At 39.6% G+C, this 22,488-nt stretch overlaps 1 protein-coding gene across 1 annotated transcript in view; it reads right to left on the bottom strand.

Annotated features, from left to right (window-relative positions):
* Positions 1 to 21,705, bottom strand: part of LOC118808897 (double C2-like domain-containing protein alpha) — a 62,752-nt gene extending 41,047 nt beyond the window's left edge. Inside the window, exons 1-3 of the mRNA XM_036571779.1 lie at positions 21,606 to 21,705; positions 3,555 to 3,874; positions 2,224 to 2,303 (exon numbers count right to left, since the gene is read on the bottom strand). Of these exons, the coding sequence (XP_036427672.1) occupies positions 2,224 to 2,303; positions 3,555 to 3,870 (396 nt within the window). The 5' untranslated portion in view covers positions 3,871 to 3,874; positions 21,606 to 21,705. The remainder of the gene's footprint in view (positions 1 to 2,223; positions 2,304 to 3,554; positions 3,875 to 21,605) is intronic.
* Between the last annotated feature and the right edge of the window lie 783 nt (positions 21,706 to 22,488).

Raw genomic sequence — 22,488 nt, forward strand, 5'->3', positions numbered from 1 at the left:
TTGTCATCACGTATTATTCTTGGACCGCCTCATATAACCTGACCTACTCCAGTCCCTGTATTGCGGAATTAAGGAAAGTTGTCTGGTTGAAAGAAAGCTATAGGTGCCATGACAAAAACTCTAAAGGCCAATCTCTTTGTGCATGGACTAGACCTTGACTGACCATACATCCAGATGACCAAGCATAGGTCCAGATGGACTATAGACCCACACTGACGACAGATCCAGGTGTAATGTTGAGCCAGATTGACTATAGAACCAGATGGACTATAGACTCACACTGACTATAGAAACAGGTAAACTAAAGGCCCAGATTGACTACATATCCATGTTGAATATAGACCCAAATTGACTATACATCCAGACTGACTATAGAGCCAGGTGTACTGTAGACCCAGGCTAACTATATATATCCAAGTGGACTATAGACCTAGACTGACTATATATCCAAGTAGACTATAGACCTAGACTGAATAAAGATTCAGATGGACTGTCGATAATAGAACCAAATGGACTAACTCTATTATAGAAACAGGTGAACTAAAGGCCCAGATTGATTGTTGAATCACATAGACTATAGACCCAAATTGACTATACATTCAGACTGACTATAGAAACAGGTAAACTAAAGGCCCAGATTGACTATATGTCCAAGTGGACTATAGACCCAAATTGACTACAATATAAAGACTGACTATAAAGCCAGGTATACTATAGACAGAGACTAACTATACATCAGGTGATCTAAAGGCCCATATTGATTGTAGAATCACATAGACTATAGACCCAAATTGACTATACATTCATACTGACTATAAAGCCAGATGTACTATAGACCCAGACTGACAAAAACAGATGGACTGTTGACTCAGAATGATTATAGAAACAGGTGAACTAAAGGCCCAGATTGACTATAGAACTACATGGACTATAGACACACATTACTATAGAAACAAGTGAACTAAAGGCCCAGATTGACTGTAGAATCACATAGACTATAGAACCAAATTTTCTATACATCCAGACTCACTATAGAGTCAGGTGTCACGAGATGGAATATAGACTTACGCTGACTATAGAACCAAATGGACTAAAAACCCAGATTGACTATAGGACCAGATGGACCATAGATCCACATGGACTACAGAAAATGAAAATACATGGAGTATATCCACTTTGATTATACATCCAGGTAGACTAAAGACCCAGAGTGTCTACAGATCCAGATGTACTATTCATAAGATTGAATACCGAACCAGATGAACTATAGACCCATCTGATTCCATAGTTACCTGGTTATATAATCCATCTAAAGAAACAAGTGAACTAAAATCACAGATTGACTATAGATCCAGGTTTACTGTGGACGAGATTGAATATAGAATGAAATCAACCCAAAATTACTATAGAACCAGGCAGACTAAAAACCTAGATTGACTATAGAACCAGATCGACTTTAGACTCACACTAATCACAGAAACAGGTAAAGTAAAGGCCCAGATTGACTATATATCTGGGTGGACTTTAGACCCAAATTGACTATACATCCAGACTGGCTATAGAAGCAGGTGTACTATAGACCCAGACTGACTATGCATCCAAGTGGACTATAGACCTAGACTGAATATAGATTCAGATGGACTATAGATTTAGATTGACTATAGAACTAAGTGGACTATAGACCCATTACTATAGAAAAAAGTCAGCTAAAGACCCAGATTGACTATACATTCAGAAACTTAAGACGTAGGATGATTATAGATCCAGGTGTTTTTTTGACAAGACGGAATGTAGACCTACATGGACTATAGAACCAGATGGACTAAAAACCTAGACTGACTATAGAACCAGATGAACTATAGATCCATGTGGACTATATAAACTGAAAATACATGGAGATCCACTTTGATTATACAGATAGTAGTAGATCCAGATACACTGTACATAATACTGACTATACAATGGGCTAAAGACCGAGATTTACTGTAGTATCAGATGGACTATAGATCTAGGTGAACTACATATAGACTGAGATGGAAAATACATGTAGGTCTACTAGATTATTCTCCACTGAAGACTCCATTAAGCCCAGCTTTCACCTCAAAATAACCCCCAACCCCCTAGAAATCTTGGATTAATGAATGGCAATAGTATTGTGAACATTAATAGGTCACTCAATTCCTGCGAACAGACAGCAGTAGAAATCAGGAGCTGTTGGATTACCTTGGCTCTGAGAACGGTGCAGTGTAAGGAACTTGTGGCTGACTCGTAGAGCAGGTCAAACTCCAGCGTGCCTAAAGACGCTGCAACGGAGAACAAGAGCAGTCACTAATGAATAGATCATCTAATCCAGAGGTTCCAGCTCTAGACACAGATTGTTGTGGTTAGTTCCACGGTCAATAATTACATCACGCCACCTCCCTGTGTAAAACTAATTACATCCAAATAGCACTATCAGGATTTGAATTAAGGGGGGCCTGGTGGGGTCCTGGACTTCCCATAGGAGCAAAGGGACCTCCCATATGAGAGACAAGATTGAATTTGGGAGGTCCTGCATGATTTTCTTGAATGAAGTTTTAGCTCATTTTAGCAAAAACACTAACCAGCACATGACTAGCAAACACAGCTTTGAACAGCTATACACACACAAAATCATCATTTTTTTTATTAAAACACAGAAACGTTTACTTAATTGCTGAAAATGTGTTTTGAGAGTGACAATTTTTAATGTTCCACACTGATTTTCAGACTTTGGGACACATTTACTTCAAAACAATGGGATCTAACTGCTCACCATGTGGACATGAGGGACAGGGATGCAGTCTCACTTCCTGCTCTAAGATACAGGGGCGTGGCTAAATAAGGCTCCGCCCACATACTAAAACTCTGTGTGTTTCGGTAGTGACAAAAGCTTGGGACAACATTTTATAACAAAGTTTTTACATTTAAAAATTAGACTCATGATAAAACTAAAAAGCTTTCGCAAAAAGCAAGTATTATTTTCACAAGTGTATATTTAGGGGTTAAGGTTTGAGACAGACACCTCCCAACAGAAAACACTCTATAAATGATAATTTTGTGTATCGCTGTTGTCGGAAGAAAACCTCGTATCTCCAAAATGGTAACTTTACAGGAGAAGGAAAAAACCTACTTTACTTTTAATGTAAGTCAGTGGAACCAGACTTTTTTCCAAGTCCATTTTGGGCCGTTTCCTTTGGTCCATTCATCGTGAAATTTACATACAATGTGAAGAGCAACAGGTATGTCCAATTTATGTCAAAAAGTGAAAAACGACAAAAATGGAGATACAAGGTTTTCTTCCGACAGCAGCGATATATTTAGGTTATTACTATCTCAAAGAATGGCTTTGGTTTAAAGAGATGAACTAATCATATATAATTCATGAAACTGCCTCCCTCCTCTATGTGTGGTACTTGCAGTGAGACTCACTCCCGCAGTCTTACAGCTTAACAAAACCAGTCGCTTTTAGAGCTGGTGCTCTGAGACAAGCCCTGCGGGAGCACGGCTGAAGGACCACTGTGTACAACACTCACTGTTGTCATCGCTGTCACAGCTGTCGATCTCCACCGATGTGTCCATGCTACTCATGACGGACAGCGTCCCTCCGCCTCCAGTTGCCCCCGGAGACAGAGGGGACAGCAGCCCCCCTCCCCCTGAAGCCCCTCCTCCAGCCAGGGACGTTGACCCCGGCTGGTTGGGCGACAGCGAATCAGAAAAGGAGGATGTTGGAGAGAGGCGAGGAAAGTAGGCGGAGATTTGCCTGATTGGCCGAATGGGGCCTGGGCAGACGTTGATGGCCATGTGCTCCTGGATGGAGATGGTCATCCTCTTTCCTTTCTGCACCGTCATCTAGCTGCAAGTACAGACAGAGAAGGGTGTTAGCTTTTAGGACATGCCAGCTGATGTGACTGTCCAGTGGTTGGTGACTAATTAGGGTCACTAATTGTGGCCATGCAAGGCTGGAGTCCAGCACATTTTGGTATTTTCTCTGCTGTGTAAACCTGGTAATTAACTGATGAGTTGAGAGCAGGGAATTCACCAAACTGTGCTACACAACATCTGAATGAATCGTATGAACATTGCAGAACATCATAAAATATTTTGTAAAAACACTTCAAGAAATATCTCCCCCTAGATTTCCTGTGGTGTATTACATTCTGTCACAAAGATTGTGTGGATCATATGAACATTACAGAGCATAACAGCACTTGTTAAATGAAACAGTAAAAGAAATGTCGCCCCCTGTGCTTCCTGTAATGTATTACAATCTGTCAGAATGATCCAGAAATGTCCAGCTGCAGCCCTGCAGGCCAAGGCCCAGGCTGAGGTAAGGCCTCCACTTGAGCAGAGCAGGACCAATCTTAGGCAAATGTTAGCCAGCTAGCTATCTAGCTGAAGTACTGGTGAGGTAGCTCACATTAGCATTAGATAACTAACACATGTTAGCACCCCAGCCACATTAGCTTGTATGAATTTCTCCTTCAAAATAAAAGTGTTATGGTTCAGGTTATGGTCTGTTACTCCTCTTGTGATGTTAGCTGGTGTAAACTGTTCATTCAAAATAAAATGGCTAAGGTTAGGGTTAGGGATAAAGTTAGCTAGCTAGCACAACACAACACAACACAACACAACCAGTGCTGGTCAACAGCAAAAATATGCTCAAAACAACAAATGCTGGCCACCTTTTTCAGCAGAGACAGAAAGAGTGATTTTAAGTTACCCAACTTTATGTAATTGAGTAACTAGCGTGCCTTCTCTGAAACAATTTAGCTAACAAACATTAACCTAACATTACATGTCCTCACCAAACTTTAGCTAGCTAGTTACTTAGAGAGTTTACTAGCCAGTTGGCTAACTTTTGCCCACGCTAAGGTTTTGTCCAGTCTGGGGTTTGGTCTGCAGAAGTGCAGCTAGATGTCAACTGAATGACCCCATGGATCATATAAACATTACAGAGCTTTACAGAGTGCTTTTTACATGAATCAGTAGAAGTAATATCACTCTCTACATTTCTTCTAGTATATTGCAATCTGTCGGAATGACATGATGGATCATAGGAACATTATAAAGCATTATAAGGTGATTTTTTCAATGAAACAAAAGAAGAAATATCGCCCCCTACCATTCCTTAATATATAACAATTTGTCACAATGACTGTGTGGATCATATGAACATTATAGAGCATTTTTAAAATGCTTTTTAAATGAAACTATAGAAGTAATATCATTCTCTACACATCTTCTAGCGTATTGCAATCTGTCAGAATGACATGATGGATCATAGGAACATTATAGAGCATTATAAGGTGCTTTTTAAAGAAATCATATAGCAAATGCCGCCCCCTACCTTTCCTGTAATGTATAACAATTTGTCACAGGGATTGCATGGATCATATAAACATTATACAATGATACTAAATGCTTTCTAAATTAATCAATAGAAGAAATATCGCCCCCTACCGGTCCTGTACTGTATAATAATTTGTCACAATGACCGCATGGATCATATGAACATCATAGAGCAATACTAAATGCTTTTTAAATGAAACAATCCTAAAAATATCACAACCTACACTTCCTGTGGTGTATTATTTTGTGATTAATCATCTGCTTTTCCCTGATTCATATTATCAACAACTAACTGGTCCTGTACAATAACAGTCAAGCTTGACCATTCAACAGCCAGACATTCACCACTAACACTTCTATTCATGCATTTTAGAAATTCATTGCATATTAATTGAATTTCATCTGACATTTTATGAACTATCGTGGTTTGCTTAAGCATAATATAGGTTTGTTTAAGGAGGGATAGACTGCACAAAACTAGGGCTGAGATACTGACACTATTTGTGGTAAGAAAAAAGACTAAATTAACGTAAATATATTTTACGCTGATAATATGTAGCATTATTGTTGGTTTTTATCAAATCGGGGTAGTTTAATTTGCTTTGTTTCCTGAATTAATCAGTTCCCACATCATGTCTATCATCCTAGAATCCGTGCTGCGTTCTCTAAGCACATTTACATTTTATACACGTTTTCTGCAGTGTTATGCATAATGCATCGTTCCAGGCAACAGGGATTCTACCAGTAAAACTGCGTGGGTGCGTGCGCTGATAAACATCTTCATATGATCTCCTTCAAATGCCATTTACACACTCGCTCCATCCATCCATCAGTTACAGTGACACTACAGTGGCTTTGGCAGACTGGAAGTCTAGCCAAGCTGTCTGAAAGACACAGTGTCCTCAACAAGACCAGAATTACAGTCTTGGACGGAGGAGCTCTAAGTAGTTCTGGTTTTGGCCTAAAGTCGACGTCTTTCAGCTTAAGGTCAGTTACTTTCAGAGATGTCTGAAGATTAAAAATCTGAAAGTGAACTGAAAGTAAGAAGGAAGGGTGCACCTGACTTGATTAGTTCTATTTTAGACAGTGGGGAACACTCAGGGCATTTTGGCCTGCAGAGAAGGCCTAAAGATTTGAGTGAAATAAAAAAAATACGTATCTGTAATTTTTAGATCATTTTTAATTAATGTAATCATCTTGCTTGTTGTATTTAAACTCTGCAAGTATTGTAGTAATACTTTTATTTCATTGTTTTGTTTGTTTTAAAAAGAGGCTAAATTCTTAAAACGGCCAACAGAAAATGGTCCAATTTTTTTGTCTCTGCCAAGTGAGCTCTCCCACTGATTAGGACTTCAGGAGCTGAACTGAAGTCCTAATATAATTCAGAAGTGACAGAATCGATCATATTTTGATTTATCAAACAGCTTTGTGAGGAAAAACGTCACTTCTGACCTTGTGGAAGTTCTAGATACGACTGAATACATGACGTGGTCTATCCAGATTTCAGTCAGTTGTTAGAAATGGAAAACAATGGCAGCAGCTCTATATCAGGACTTTGTACGGAAAGAGTCAATATAAAACTGATACAAGGCATAACACACACACACACACACATATATATATATGTATATATATATATATATATATATGTATATATATACACACATATATAACATATATATATATATATATATATATATATATACACACACATATAAATACATGTTAATGTCTTTATATATGTATATATGTGTTTTACAAGTTACAGATCTCTTCAAATGTGTTTAATCTAAAACTGCCAAACAATCCACTGGAATCGCTTATAGCTTAGTGCTAACATACTACTAGAATTACACAGAAGTGCTAGCATAAATTAGCATTATCGTTGAGGTGGATTCTTCCCTCGTTTTTGATTGAGTTTTGACATTTATGCCTCTTGTAGCTTTTACATTTACAGATTTTGTAAAAGTATGAATAGATGTTTTTAGTACTCGCCGATACCGACTCTGATACAATACTGAGTAACCTACTCAGAATTTAGTAGTTGTTAGTGCAAATAAGTGCAAATAAGTTAATGCACAGACATGTTATGTTGTTATACAAGGTCAAGCAGCGTGAGCTTCTGGTCACATTATCACCTTTCCTAGCTGCAGCCTCCCACCAAAATTTAGAGTGATTCGTCAGCGTTTTAAATAGATCTGTGCCAAAGAGTGGTTTTTTTTTAGGGCATGTAAGTCAGTTTTTTCAACACAAGTTTTTTTTCGGCTACTGAGCTGTTTGTGTAAATCACAACATACAACCTTATATCACTTTAATCACCATCTTGTTTCCGACAACGCAGCACCATTTTGAAGCAGCTGACAAGCTCACAGTAAGCGCTAGCTGGGCTTATACAGCCTCCGTACTGCGGGGTTAGTTCTTACACAGCGTTACAGTTCAGACACCTTCAGTAAACAAAGGCTAATAAAGTAAATTATGTCTTTTTGTTCCATATGTTTACACAGATTTTAAGATGAAAATAAGAAAACATCTAAAAACAGGGATTTTCTACTACTTTAATAGTATCTTAATACTCAGATGTCAGTATTTTGGTTCAGTATTTTAATGAAATTGACAGTAACAGCTGGTAAAGCTGTAGTTATTCAGACTCAATGTTACATATTTTACTGATGTGTGACGTTTTTATTTTCCTTCACTGGATAAAAATAAATCTGTCATTGTTTGACACACAGTTTCATATCAGTGTTCATAGGTAATTAGATCAGTTGATCTGTCTGTCTTAATATATAACGGTCGGATAATATATTTGTTTCTTACAACATAGACTTATACTGAATTAACTTTGTTTGCACTGATTCATCAGACATTTGTATCAGGTGTTAAACTGACTCTCTGTCTGTTACAGTGAACCCACCCATGGGCTAAACTGTAACACTGCACTTCCCGTCATTTTGGGTGAATTGTAAATGAACTGCAGGTGATAAAAAACAAGGTTCAAGTGTTCCTTTGTAGCAGAGATGTGTACATTGCTTGTATAAAAACAAGATTATTCCAACTTAAATATTTTTCAAATTAATTAGCAAAAAAACAGGTAAAAACTAGGCTCTCCCGTAGTTCCTCATGGTTCTCCAACATCGGAGTCACCGGCTGCCAGGAATACACATCTTTAAGGGATATAAGCTCTGAATTTCTGCCCTCAGTGACACTCCAGTGAAGCTGATTTGGTACAGAGAGGTGCCTCTCCACACTCTCCACCCTGCTCCCACACTCCCTTACAGGCATTTAGCTAAAGAGCGCCAGTACACTCTCATTTATAATCTGCTAAAATGCCCTGAAATGAGAAAGCATTGTGTGGCCACCTCATGCGCCACTCGTCACTATGTGTGAAAAAATCCTCCCTGAAGGTTTGACTGATATTTAAACCAAGATTCCTCCATCTTATGCACTATGCACAAAAAAAACAAGAAATGTCAGGGCACAGGGTCTTTAAAGGAACAGCTCATCACAAAACAAATGGTTTTTCCCCTTAGGCCAGAGGTCGCAACCCAAATGTTAAGAAGAGCCATTTTGTCCTTCCAACAAAAAATAATGCACATTGGGGGCCACAACATTTTATGTCCATTTTACCATCTTGGCTGTAAATATGTCTCAGTATGTGCTGATGTACTAGTATAGACTAAAAAATTTATAATATAAACGAAAACACAGACTTACTCTGCTCTGCTTTAAGCTTTAGCTCAGCTATAGCCGTTTTCTCACATCTCTGGCAGGAAACTTTTCCACAAAAGTAGAGCAGTTTTTACGAGGCTGAAGTTGTTTCTCATTCACCAGCTTCTTCTTGAACTTTCCTGTTCCACCTTAAATGGTGCCTGAGGCACCAGAATGTAACTGCTGCACCATTTAAGGTGGAACGGGAGAATTCGAACAAGAAGCTGACGATTGAGAAACTGACTTCAGCCTCACGACTTTTTAGTGTTTGTCAGTTTCTCGTTGCAGATTAAACGTATCAGGAAACCAGCTGGAGTGATTATAAATGCCAATAAGTCAATTTCGTCTCCCAATTATCGATGTTCATCTTAAATCTTTTTGTCTGCCCTTTCGTTAGCTACTTGCTAGGCGAGACTGTTGTCAGTGTTGCTATGGTGACCAGCAGTCTGCGCTGATCTTCAGGGTTAAAGGGTGAATTAGCAGTTCTACATTAACTCCAGAGTTTAAGACCATTTATTGTTAAACTGTGTTGAACGATCAGCAGAGCTTTATTTTACTGTAAAGGAGGATTATTTTATTTTTACCTACAAATCTGATTCTGCTGTGGAGCCACAACAGGGCAGTAAAAGAGCCGCAAATATAGTTTGGACCAAGTTTGGACCAAACTGCATTGAGGTTTAAGTAATCTCAAATACTAAGCAAGCAATATTTGAGAGATATTAACAATACAGTGTGATTAAAGGAGAATATTGTGTAAATTTTAACCTTGACCTTGAATAAACCATGCTTTACTGCTTTACCTAACTTTTATATGAGGCCAACCTATGGACATGGATTATGCTTAGTCTTGGATTAAACTGCAATGCCAACAGTGTTTCACTAGTAGCCTAAATTTAGGCTTAATCTGAGTGTGGGAAAATCTCCTGTTTATTGAGAGACCTGAAACCTTGTATTGTATACTTAAATCTGAATGGACTTTGTTATTAATGAGGCCTCGGGCCCTGAATGAGCACCATATCAGCTGACACAGATCTGTTGTGGAAAGAGCATTGGCACCCTGAAGAGAGGCAGTCACAGCAGCTCATCTGGCCTCATAATGTGTGCTAGACAGAAACGTCTGGTCTGGAATTGAGGATCTTACTGCTCGCTGCTGTTAAAAGGAACAGAGGGCTCAAGGTTTTCTGCCCAGATGCTTTACAACTGTGGTTCTCTCTCGTACCGCTGGCATAATTTGGGTTGAAACACATCACAACACCGCTCAGATTGGATCTCCTGTGTGTATTCTGCACTATGGTCGCATATAAAATTAATTCTAGTAATCATCTGTAACCATGTGAGTGTTGGCGCTTTCACAGGGGGATCACAAGTTTGATCCCTAGCAATACCACAGCCATTCGTGGAGTCCAACAGAGCATATTGGCCTCTCTCCTCCTCCCTTTCCTGCCATCACTCGGCATGAAGCTAGCCACGCAGGCGTCTGTTAGCTCATGTAACAGAATAAGCAGTAAGCATTCTCCTCCAAGCGTGTTGAGCTGTCCAATGACAATGTGTTAGCGGCAGTTTTAAAAAAGATGCAGTGGTGCTTCACGTGTTTCGGAACCCTTTTTAAAAGGGTTCTATATAGAATAATCTCCATTAATCTGAAGAACCTTTCAGAATGCAAAGAAACCTTTGACTGTTCATGATTCTATAAGACCACGTTACTTTACTAAGGAACTCTTGAAGTGCCATCTTTTTTAAGTGTGTATAATGCTGTGATAGTGTGTTGTTGCAGGAAGATCACTGGACAAGACTGAGGAGATTAGATATAAGATCATCTATTTTCATAATGAAGGTGAAAGTCAGAGAAAAGTTCAAAAACTGATTAAAATCAACAGACAAAATGTGACTCCTAACAACCACCTGGAAGACCTGGTACACACCAAAACTGTCCCCATCAGACAAACAGCACTTCAAGCTTTCATCTTTGAAAGAGGAGAAAATCAAGTGCCACTCTTGCCGTCTGGTTCCTATCACCACCACTGTAAACAGTTCTGACTCTCAAATGGCACATTTCACATCGAACCACTCTGAGTGACCCTGTACATCTTAAATCATTTAAATATACAGATTTAAAAGAAAAAACAAAGAAATAATTTGCCTTTTACGGTATTTGGCCTCCTGCTGAGTCCAGAGGGACCCACGGCCCTCAGGAGCCTCAGCCGATAACTGTGTTAGCCTTCTGGACGCATTCCGCTCATCAATAGTGAGAGAAGGACCTGTTAGCAGCTTGTCAGTGTGAATCTCAGTCAGTAGCAAAGCTGGGTCAGTCTAAGCTGGTGAATCTTGCAAAGCCGAAGAGTCAAAAGGTCAGCAAGACCCACACAGATATGTGCTCTGTAGCGGCACAGCAGCTGAGCTCATGTCAATGTAAACCAGCTGATGAGGAAACTCTTTTTTCCCCAATTTCTCCCCAATTTAGCCGTATCCGGTTCCACCCACTAGTTAGGATTCCACCAATCACACGATACCACCAGCGTCGGGAGAGCAAAAGCTAAGACTTCCTCCAAGACCTGTTCAACTCCAAGATCTTGTTGAACTGCTGCTAATGCAACATCACTGGACAGCTGAACGTGCTTGGAGGAGAACGCCAACTGCCAGTTTTGTTACGTCAGCCAACAGAAGCGTGCGCTGGCTAGCACAGCGTTGGGTGATGGGGGGGTCAGGGGGCCATCCTACCCACTTAGACAGAGCGAGGCCAACTGTGCTCTCTTGAACTCAAGGAAACTCTTGTTAAAGCTTCAAGTCATCATTTATTTATATAGCACCTTGTACAACAGGCTTTGGCACAAAGCAGCTTTACAGAAAAATCCGTGTCCAAGCCCCCATGAGTGTCGCCAAAGGTGACAGAGGCAAGGAAAAGAGCGAGAGGGACAAACCAGAGGAGCCAAGACTCAAGAGGAGAACCATACCTCCTCTGATCAACACCACATAGCAAACCAACAGCAAAAAGAACAGAGAATTTCCAGTTTCAAGACTAGGAAAACTAGTCTTTAAGGTGGAGGAGCTCTTACAGGAACTACAACTACCTTGGGTTGGGATTTTTGGGACCAGACCGTTTAAAACGTTTTTGGTTTTATTTCCTGCTAGCTGGTGAATGCAGAATGCATTAAGCTAACGTTACTGCTAGTAAGCGTAACATCTTATTGCAGACATATAACTGCAGCAACTGTATTCAAATCATCATTACACTGGAGAAACTGGATGACTCCAGTGACAGAAATGACTCGTCAGCTGTGGAGGAGAATGTTAGCGAGGCAGTGGGCTAACTAGAGTCTAAATAGAGTCGCTGTTTTCTTCACAATTTTGTTCAGCGATTGAGGTAAGAATTACTACAATGCTAGCTTGGTTGTGTTTATTAGCCTGTAGATCAGCGGCTAGGCTAGCAGTCAGGATTGTTCAACACTACAGGGATTTCCAGTGGTTGCAGTGATTTCCAGCTTTATGGCTTGGCACACTGTAAAATAGAATAACTGCACTAATTTTACTCATATTTCAAACTTGCTAATCAAATCTAGCAAGACTGTTTCTTGTATAATGGCTTAGTTACTTAAGTAAAGCTAGTTAAGATCATTTAATTTGGAAAGTGAAGAGTCTTTTGCCCAAAAAGCTTCCTAGCATTCCTAGCAGTTAATTAACTCATGTTTCAATATTTTCATTCGTTCTCTTTACATAATGACGTTATTTGCATATTCTCACGCTAAATGTTAAGTTTGGATGCATTTTACATGTTTTTGCGATGATGATGGTGTTTTCTGTTGAGCTAAAGGCAATGAGTGTGAACAGTTTGAGAAAAGTGACATTATTTGGGGAAATTTAAAGCCTAACTAGGCCGATTAAAGTTGACCGAACTCACTGAAGAGTAAGCAGATCTCAAAAGAGTAGAAAACAACCAGCTCAATGGGAAAATTACTAGGTTATTTGGATTAACTGTACTTGCGGAAGGAGTGTGGAAAATTAGAAAGCAACTATAATCTAAATATACAGTTATTTAAGACTGAACGATGTAAGTTCGCTTAATTCTTTTAGAGGCAGTAAATTTGCATGATTTCTGAAAGTAAAGTCAACTAATTTAAGTTTATAGTGTAGCAGTGGCCGAATAAGCGTGTTTACATGCACTTAATATTCCGATAACTGCGGAAAATAATATATTATCAGTAATCTGATCAACGCGTGTACATGCACTTGAGTAATCAGGTAATGGGGAAACTCCAGGTCTACATGAGTCAGACAGTAATCAGATTTCTGCTTTGCAACTGACCAATAAACTCACAGAAGAAGACGTGACGTAAACGTGACGTAAAACTCAAACTTCATGCTGTGGCTTTTTTTTCTTACTTTAGTCACTTTTTTGTCACTTTACCTGAAAATATAAACATACATCATCTAGAAGATGAAGAATATTTAAATCCTTCATACAAACATGTATTTGGTTTCAGCGTCGCTCCAAAAGTGTCGTCTGTTTTCACACTTATGCAGACTGAGAAACCGGAAAGAAATCAGAGTAAGAGTTTACATGGACTGAGAAATCTGATTACTGAGCTAAAATCCAGCTCTCTTTGTCAGATTTATTGATAGAATTTCTAGACCTTACTCCAGTCTAAGAAATCAGACTGTGCTGTTTACATGACCATTTGAATAATCAGATAACTGCAGAAATCCGATTATGATTGGATTGCATGTAAATGCATTCAGTGGGGGAGAAAAGCAAGACTTTGGGAATAGAAACTGACTGAAAAAACTGACTAAAAAAAATTAAAATGTGAAAATTTGGTCATAATCTAAGTTGGCGTGAAAGGCTAACCACATGCTAGCATGCTGAGAGAATGAAAGAATACTTTTAAGTTTCAGAGGAAACTTTCCATGAAGAAAGTGACACCGTCTGCGAATGAATCAGTTAAGTTGTCCAGCAGCTCATTTCTTACTTGCTGATGCGAGACTAGCTAACTCTAAAAGCAATATTTATGACTCATTAGCAGTCACATTGTGCCGGCTGTACTTTCAGGGAAGGGATGGAAGAACAGATGGTGACTAAAAGCTTGAATGAAAAGACTTCCAGCAAATCACTCTGAGCAGGTAGTATCCTGCATACGCGAGAGCTGTGACAGATGAAACAGTGTGAAAATAAAGCCCCAGAATGCTTTTCCAAGCATCGGAGGGAGATGTGACTGACAGTATAAGAACAATTCAGTCTCCATTAGGGATAATGTGATCCTTTCTGACCTTCAAAAGACCTTGGTAGGATGACACCATGTACAGCATTTGTAAAGCCTTGGCTTTGTTGGAAGCCTAGCGACGTCCTCGGTCATTTGCCCTCAATTAGCTCAGCCGAGTCTGAGGTGATAGATAAGAACATTCTTTGTTTTTATGGTCAGTAAATCTCGCCTTGGTGTAATGGCTTCACATAATTACACATGCAGAAAGCAATCGGCGCATCTCAGAATCATCACAGGCAAAGAGTTTATCGGCTCCACTGCGCAGCGCTCAGTGAGAAGGATAGCAGCGGCTAAAGATGAACAGCAACACGCTGAAAAGGTAGAGGTTAATGGATTGACCGAATGGTTTAAAACTCCTCTTTAATGAAAGGGGAAGTTGGTAAGGTGACGTTATGGATCTCTGCCATCATTTCTCAGCAGTGCTGTGTCTCCGTGAGGCAACACTAAATATTGAAGCTAAAGGATTAAAGGCTAAGAGTTATCATATATACATAACATTCTGACCACCTCCTTGTTTCTACGCTCATTGTCCATTTTATCAGCTCCACTTACTATATAGGTGCACTTTGTAGTTCTACAGTTACAGACTGTAGTCCATCTGTTTCTCTGCATACTTTGTTAGCCCCCTTTTACCCTGTTCTTCAGTGGTCAGGACCCCCATGGACCCTCACAGAGCAGGTACTATTTGGGTGGTGGATCATTCTCAGCACTGCAGTAACACTGACGTGATGGTGGTGTGTTAGTGTGTGTTGTGCTGGTCTGAGTGGATCAGACACAGCAGTGCTGCTGGAGTTTTTAAACACTGTGTCCACTCACTGCCCACTCTATTAGACACTCCTACCTTGTCAGTCCACCTTGTAGATGTAAAGTCAGAGACGATAGCTCATCTGCTGCTGCACAGTTTGTGTTGGTCATCCTCTAGTCCTTCATCAGTGGTCACAGGACGCTGCCCACAGGACGCTGTTGGCTGGATGTTTTTGGTTGGTGGACTATTCTCAGTCCAGCAGTGACACTGAGGTGTTTAAAAACTCCAGCAGCACTGCTGTGTCTGATCCACTCAGACCAGCACAACACACACCAACAGTAATACAAGAAAAATACCTAGAGAGGAACCCAGTTCATCCTCCTTTGGTTGCTTCACGTTGAGTGATGGGGGAGACGGAGAGCCGTCCTACCCACCCAGAGAGCAAGGCCAACTGTGCTGTCTTGGACCCCCAGCCATGGATGGCTGTAGCATCACCAGTGAGCAAACTCGTGATCTCCTGATGATAGGGTCAACGCTTTTACGGTTGCACCACTCAGGAGAATACAAGTACATATTTTGATGTTATATGTTCAGTAAATAAAATCTGAAATCGAATTTACTTAGTCATTAAAATAGCAGTAAGAATTCTCACGTCTCACGTGACGTCACACTGTATAGTTGCTGCCATTTTGAGGGCCGAATCAGGGAGTGACTGCACTGTGCAATGCCTTCACTTTGCTGCGCTTTGTGAGTGACTCACCTGCAAGACTTGACAGAAGCCGAGAATGACGAGTGACTGCACAGGCCTATAATTCAGTCTTGGAGCCCCTGCACTGTATAGTTTAGTGTTTCTCTCTGCTGTTCAAACCTCGTTTGGCTCAGGGAGTCCACAGTTATGCAGTGCAGGGGTTTCAGGACTGGAGCTGAACTCTGCACTAACTGCACTAGCAAACTTACAGAATCACGTCTGTCAAAACATGACGTCGTTTTCCGACCCACGACATTCAGTCTGATATTTAACGTTTATGTTTCTCCATTCAAACCTCATTTAAATCTCCAGAAACAGAGAGTGAAGTTATACCGGCTGTCTGCAGCTCCGTTAGGGGGGACGACTGTTCATCTCTCGGCTGTTAACATCAGCTAAAGTTATCTAAAGGCCAGCATTGTTCACATCTGTGTTAATTAGCTGATGTCGTTACCCTCCTACGATGACAGAGTGTATCTCCTCTTTATGCAGCACCATGGGATTCTTTACCCACCCTGACATGAAGAGCCGGTGGGCTTCTGTGGGTTGGACTGTAAAAGCATTGCAGCTTGACTTTTTCAAGGTAATGTTTTTTCTCTTCCAAAGTAAGGAGAGTGATTTTAGCCGTCTTCCACCTCTAGTTATGTTTGCGTGGAGCAGCAAAGCCAGAAATTCGGTCCCAAATATGGCGGCCACAACAGAAAAATCACGTGACTGAAACATTAGGATAGCGAGTGGCAGCAATTTAAATGTTTTTGCTCATAACTTTATTTGAACGTCATAATTTTGCAAGATCGCAGGACATTACGAGTTAGCATTTGTGCTAACAATGGAATCTTTGCACGCATCCTCAATGACAGCAACTACCATCCCTTTCAGTGCTGTTTTTAAAGGTGTTTTCACACGTGTCCCAAATACTTGAGTCTGCACCCAGGACTGAGTTTGGGCTCGTTTGGGGGAGGGGTTCATTATCGAACCGTGGATCGATCACGCTCTTCCATACGTCACGTTTCTTCATGCAGGCTTGCAAAATGGTCGGCGCTAGCTTCATCCATTTGCTGCTTTTTATCATTTTCCTTGGATAGAAACTCAAGTGGGACAATTGAGAGTTTTTATGAGTGGTGCCCATTTGAGCTTGAATGCCTTCTTTGGTCCATATATCTATGAGGCATTCCGTCTCCTCCACTGTCCACAACAATCCTTTCCCCACCATCATGAAAGTTGGAAAGGGAAGGGATGCAATAAGTCGAAGGGAGTTTGTGCCAGATGGCTGACCTCCAAGTGCTCTTCCAACAAACTTCACTTGATAATACAATAAGGGAACGGCCTGAAAAGTGGCGCTGGGGATTTGACCAGGGCAAGCTGACGAGGGTATGTTATGTACAGGCATAAGAAGTCTATAAGAACAACACACAGCACTTCAACCATGAATAAACTTCTGCTCTTATATAATTGGTGGTTTGCAGAGCTACATTGGTCCCGTGTGACATAAACATTCTGACAGACTGTATCTTGGGGAAAAAAAAGAAAGCAATGTAAACCAAGCAGCCCCCCTCCAACAACTATCACCACTCTCCTTCTCTCCATCTCATTCTCTCAGTCACTTCTAATTACACTCATCTTCCTGCTCTGTCGCTCCCTCTCCTCCCCTCCTCACACTTCTTCATCCTCCTATAATCTCTTTTCCGCTCTTCTCGCTCGTTTTCCCCACATGTCGTTTGATCGGCATCTTCATTACCTGTCAAAACACGCCTCTCAGAGTCCCACTGCAAGGTGAGTGCTGTATCACTGGGTCAGTGTTGATGTCGAAATGTCAGAAACGTGGAGTAAAAGATCGTTAAATATTACAAAGCAGCCCCTGAAAAAATCTATAATTTAATACGTGGATCATCTGAAGTCAGTTTGGCCGGATGAAAAAGATGTGAAAGTGGACGAGTATGTGGAGCGTGAGATTTGAGAGTGGAGGCACTATGGAGGCTTAAAACCGAAGGAACTGTGTTCATGTAATATATATACTCATATTTGCATATATATATATATATACATACATACACACACAAAGAAAAAGTTTAGTCTTCGAAGTTGGTTTTACATTTTCTGCTTCTCATAATCCAAATAATCCAAAACACATTCAGTAATATTCCAAAATCTTACATGCAATTAGAAAACTACAGTTATTATATAATAAGATTTTTTTTGTGACAATTATTGTAGATATTTAACATGTTTTATATTAATTATTATATATCAATATATTATGATAGCATAATGGAATGAGCATTATTATTATAATGACTACAACTGTCAGTAATGAAAATAACATTATTATAATAAATAACTTTATTATTTTTAAAAACAATAATAGATAATAATAGGAAGACATTTTGAACATAAACAAAAAACATTGTTTTACTAAAATTCACTGTTTTACCGTTTAGTTTACTGTTATCATTGTTATTATTAAATTATTACAATTATTATTTTGTTATAAAATAATATTATTTGTTTTTTTGGTATTGTTTTATTTCATTATTTGTTTATAAATAATATTAATAGTTTATTATCATTGCTGTTGGTTTGTTTTTTATTGTTTTGTTGTTTTCTGTTGTTGTTATTAACTATTATTAGCATTAGTATTAGTAATTATTGTTGTTATTGAATGTTATTAACATTCAAAATTTCTGGTTTAGCCCATCTTTCCACTAAAGTTGCCAACTATTTTCTTATCTCGAAGTGATGTGATCAACAATTTCAAAGAAATAGCTTGTTTTACTGACATCTGTTGTCACACTGGCTCTACAGCGAGCAGATAGATAGATGGATGGATGGATGGATGGATGGATACATAGATAGATAGATCTTTATTTTCATTGTTTAAAAACATACAGTTAAATCTTACAGCTTTACATTGAGTGTGAACTCTGCTTATATCAGTCAGACTATCACACTTTATGAATATGATGTCATTTCCATCATTTCCCCTCATTACAGAGAAAATCTCACTCATCTACAAACACCACGTGAGCGCCTGCCAATTATGCGCCAGTATTTTTAGACGACAACGGCAAGAAAGAGAGCGAGAGAGGGAAGAGTGCACAAGTGTGGAGAGTCAGATACGCCGAGCCTGTTAGTGATGTGCTCTGCTTCTAATTATACATATGACTCAAGTGTATGTGTGTGTATGCTAATGTGCTTTAGCCTCATAGTCACAATGGTGCCACAGCAGTCACAATACAGTGAACTGACAGAGGTGAGTGCGCTGAAAAAATGTGTGTACAGTGTACAAGCATGTCCGTCACTGACCACATAGGCTTGTTGCTGACCAGACAACTCATGCTAGCCTGCCAAACAACAACAACAACAAAACAGCTCATGGAAGCTGACAGGGAGAAAAAGAAATGAAATTGTGGCGAGACGGAGAACAGCAAAGTCCAGGGAAGCAACGGTGAGCAAACAGGTGTGCTGGACATCGCAGGTGGGAAGAGGGAAGTTAATAGCCGGTGCTTGACGGTGCAAGAAGGGAATGAATAAGAGATTAAATGAAACTTTAATCTGCGCTAAGTAAATGAAGAGAATGTGAGCAAATAAATCCATCCAGTAGCCAGGATTGCTGTGGCGTAAATACTAGCAGATAATGTTGGATTAAAGCTCTAAATCAGCTATGCTATACTACGGCAGTGTAGTGGAGTGGGTAATGGGTTCTCTGTCCAGGCAAGCACCCCATTCCACACCAGTAAGATGTCTTGGGCAACACTCTTAACGTTACATTAAGTAATGTACAGTAATGAGGGACAAAGAGCAGCAGATCGAAGTGCCCAAGTGTGGTCAACACAGTATCAGATACCCGAGCTAATACCTTAAAATATGCTAACTCATCTGTGAAGACATCATCCAAATGTGTCAGTTACCACAGTGAGGAGAAAACGCAAAGCTAAAGTTAGCCAGCTTTTTCTTTGAATTTTCCGTTCCACCTTAAATGGAGCAGCAGTTACATGTTACTGCTGTGCCATTTAAGGTGGAATGGAAAATTTTAATAGGAAGCTGAAGAATAGGAAGATTTGCACCTCTATTCTGTTGTGGAGTCCACCACTATTTGGCTGTGGTACCACTTCTATTATGTTGTGAAGCCCACTGCTATTCGGTTGTGGAGTCCACCCCTATTCAGCTGTGGAGGTGACTTCTATTCAGAGTCCACCTCTATTTGATTGTAGACTCCACCTCTATTTGATTGTAGACTCCACCTCTATTTCATTGTAGACTCCACCTCTATTTGATTGTAGACTCCACCTCTATTTCATTGTAGACTCCACCTCTATTTGATTGTAGACTCCACCTCTATTTCATTGTAGACTCCACCTCTATTTGATTGTAGACTCCACCTCTATTTGATTGTAGACTCCACCTCTATTTCATTGTAGACTCCACCTCTATTCGGTTTTAAAGTCCACCGCTATGTTGTAGACTCCACCTCTTATCAGCTGTAGAGGCTACCTCTATTCGGTTGTAGAGTCCACCTGTATTCAATTGTGGAATTCATTTATATTCAGTTGTAGAGTCCACCTCTATTTGGTTGTAGATTCCACCTCTATTCAATTGTAGAGTCCACCTCTATTTGGATGTGGAGTCCACCTTTATTTGATGGTAGACTCCACCTCTATTTGATTGTAGAGTCCACCTTTATTTGGATATAGAGTCCACCTTTATTTGATGGTAGACTCCACCTCTATTTGATTGTAGAGTCCACCTCTATTTGATTGTAGAGTCCATCTCTATTCGTTTTTTACTTTTATACAGATATTGCACATTTGTTTCTTTTTTTCATTTATTGTATGTCTTACAACAAAATGACTTTGAAAAATACAAAAAAATGTTTTGGGAATTACAAAAAGTGAACAAATACAAATGTAAATGTAAATGTTGAAATGATCTGTCTTTTCTAATTCTGTATCAAAAACGTATCATATGGTGAGACTAATACGACAATATTTATCATATATTGAAATTTGCGTATCATTACACCCCTACTGTATATGCACAGAAAATGTGCGTCTTTAAAATGCAAATACATATTTTACAGACATTTTAACATTCTTATAATTTGCGCAAACATGACCAAAAAGGTCAAATCTGGCAATACAAATAAACAATAACATTTCTGCTATCGCTGCAGTGTTCCTGCATATACATATTTATTTATTTAGATGAATAATCTAAATAAATAAATAAATAATGCAGAGTAAAACTTTAAGTCTTAAAAAACCAACACCAGAACCTAAATTGTCAGAATAAAAATACTGATTATTATTAAAAATTATTTCGAACTTGAACTTGAATTTGAATTCATGTTTATTTTCTATTTTAATTCATGTTTTTAAATTATTCAAATGTTTATGCCTTTTTAGCTCTCAGTTGCTGCCATATCCCATAGTCCTGTGCAGTTTGGCTCAGCCTCAATTTGCTGTTATTACAGAAATATCTTAAAATGAGCTGATTTCAAAATAAGATCATGAATACAGTTTTTTACTGTGAAAGATAAGTTAACTATTATGAAATCATAGTTGTCTTGTATTTATATTGTGTTGACACCTATAATGCTCAGTTAGTCCGCTTTGCCTCTCTGGTTACTAACAATTATACTTATTTTCTTGACCAAAAAATCAAACGACCACCAAACTGGCTCTACAGTACACTAACACTGATTCACACTTTAACAGTGGATGGACAGAATATAGATAAAAGAAATAAAGCCCAGCCTGAGAAGCACAAGAAAGTCAATTCTTACCTGCTTGATAGCCCGAGCGTGAAAGTTCTCATAAACAGCTGGAATTCCGTGCCAGACGGACTGGGACTAACAGGTGGGAAGGAGGGAAGTGGGATGAGGGAGAGATGAGTGAGTCAGTGAGAGAAAGAGAGAGAGAGAGAGAGAGAGAGAGAGAGAGAGAGAGAGAGAGAGAGCTGTGGACGCTTCTACGCAGTCTTCATCCAGCTTCAGCATCTATAATTTAGGTGAAGCTGAACAGGGAGAGACGTTAGAGATAATGTGGGGAGAAATAAATGGACAGAAGAAATTAAAAGTGAAAAGAGGGGGAGGAGCAAAAGGAAAAAAGAAAGAGGTGGAGAGAAATTCCTTGAGAGTGTGTGATGCGTCTGATGTTATGCGAGCGACTATCTCTCTCTCTTTTCCCTCTTCTCTCTCTCTCTCTCTCTCTCTCTCTTTTTCTTTTTCTCCCTCCCCCTTTGCTCTCTCACCCACTGCAGCATTGTGAGACTAACACGCCTGTGCGCTGTCTTTGGACTCCACTCTCAACACGCGCTGCCGGGGGTAGTTTAACAGTGGCATGTTAAAGGGACAGTTTGGTGGCAAATCAAATGCATCACATATCACCCAACCATCTTACCTCAAACATCAGGCCAAGACATGATTTGTGTGTGAAGTTTCCTTCTTTAGTTTTAGCGCAGGAGCTACGAGGCTAATTTACAGTACTGTGCGGAAAACAGAGACCACCCTTTATTTATTTCATTTCCAGTCAAAACGGCAAAATGGCCATTTAATACAAGTCATTCAAAACAGAGAACTGCACAGAGGCCTCAACAACTAAATATGATATCACTTTTTTTCAGAATTTAGTGAGTCACTCTGTACCTTCATTCCAGCTTCCTCTCTT

This window comes from Colossoma macropomum, unplaced genomic scaffold, assembly GCF_904425465.1.
Source record: "Colossoma macropomum unplaced genomic scaffold, Colossoma_macropomum, whole genome shotgun sequence".
In the NCBI taxonomy this organism is placed as follows: Eukaryota; Metazoa; Chordata; class Actinopteri; order Characiformes; family Serrasalmidae; genus Colossoma; species Colossoma macropomum.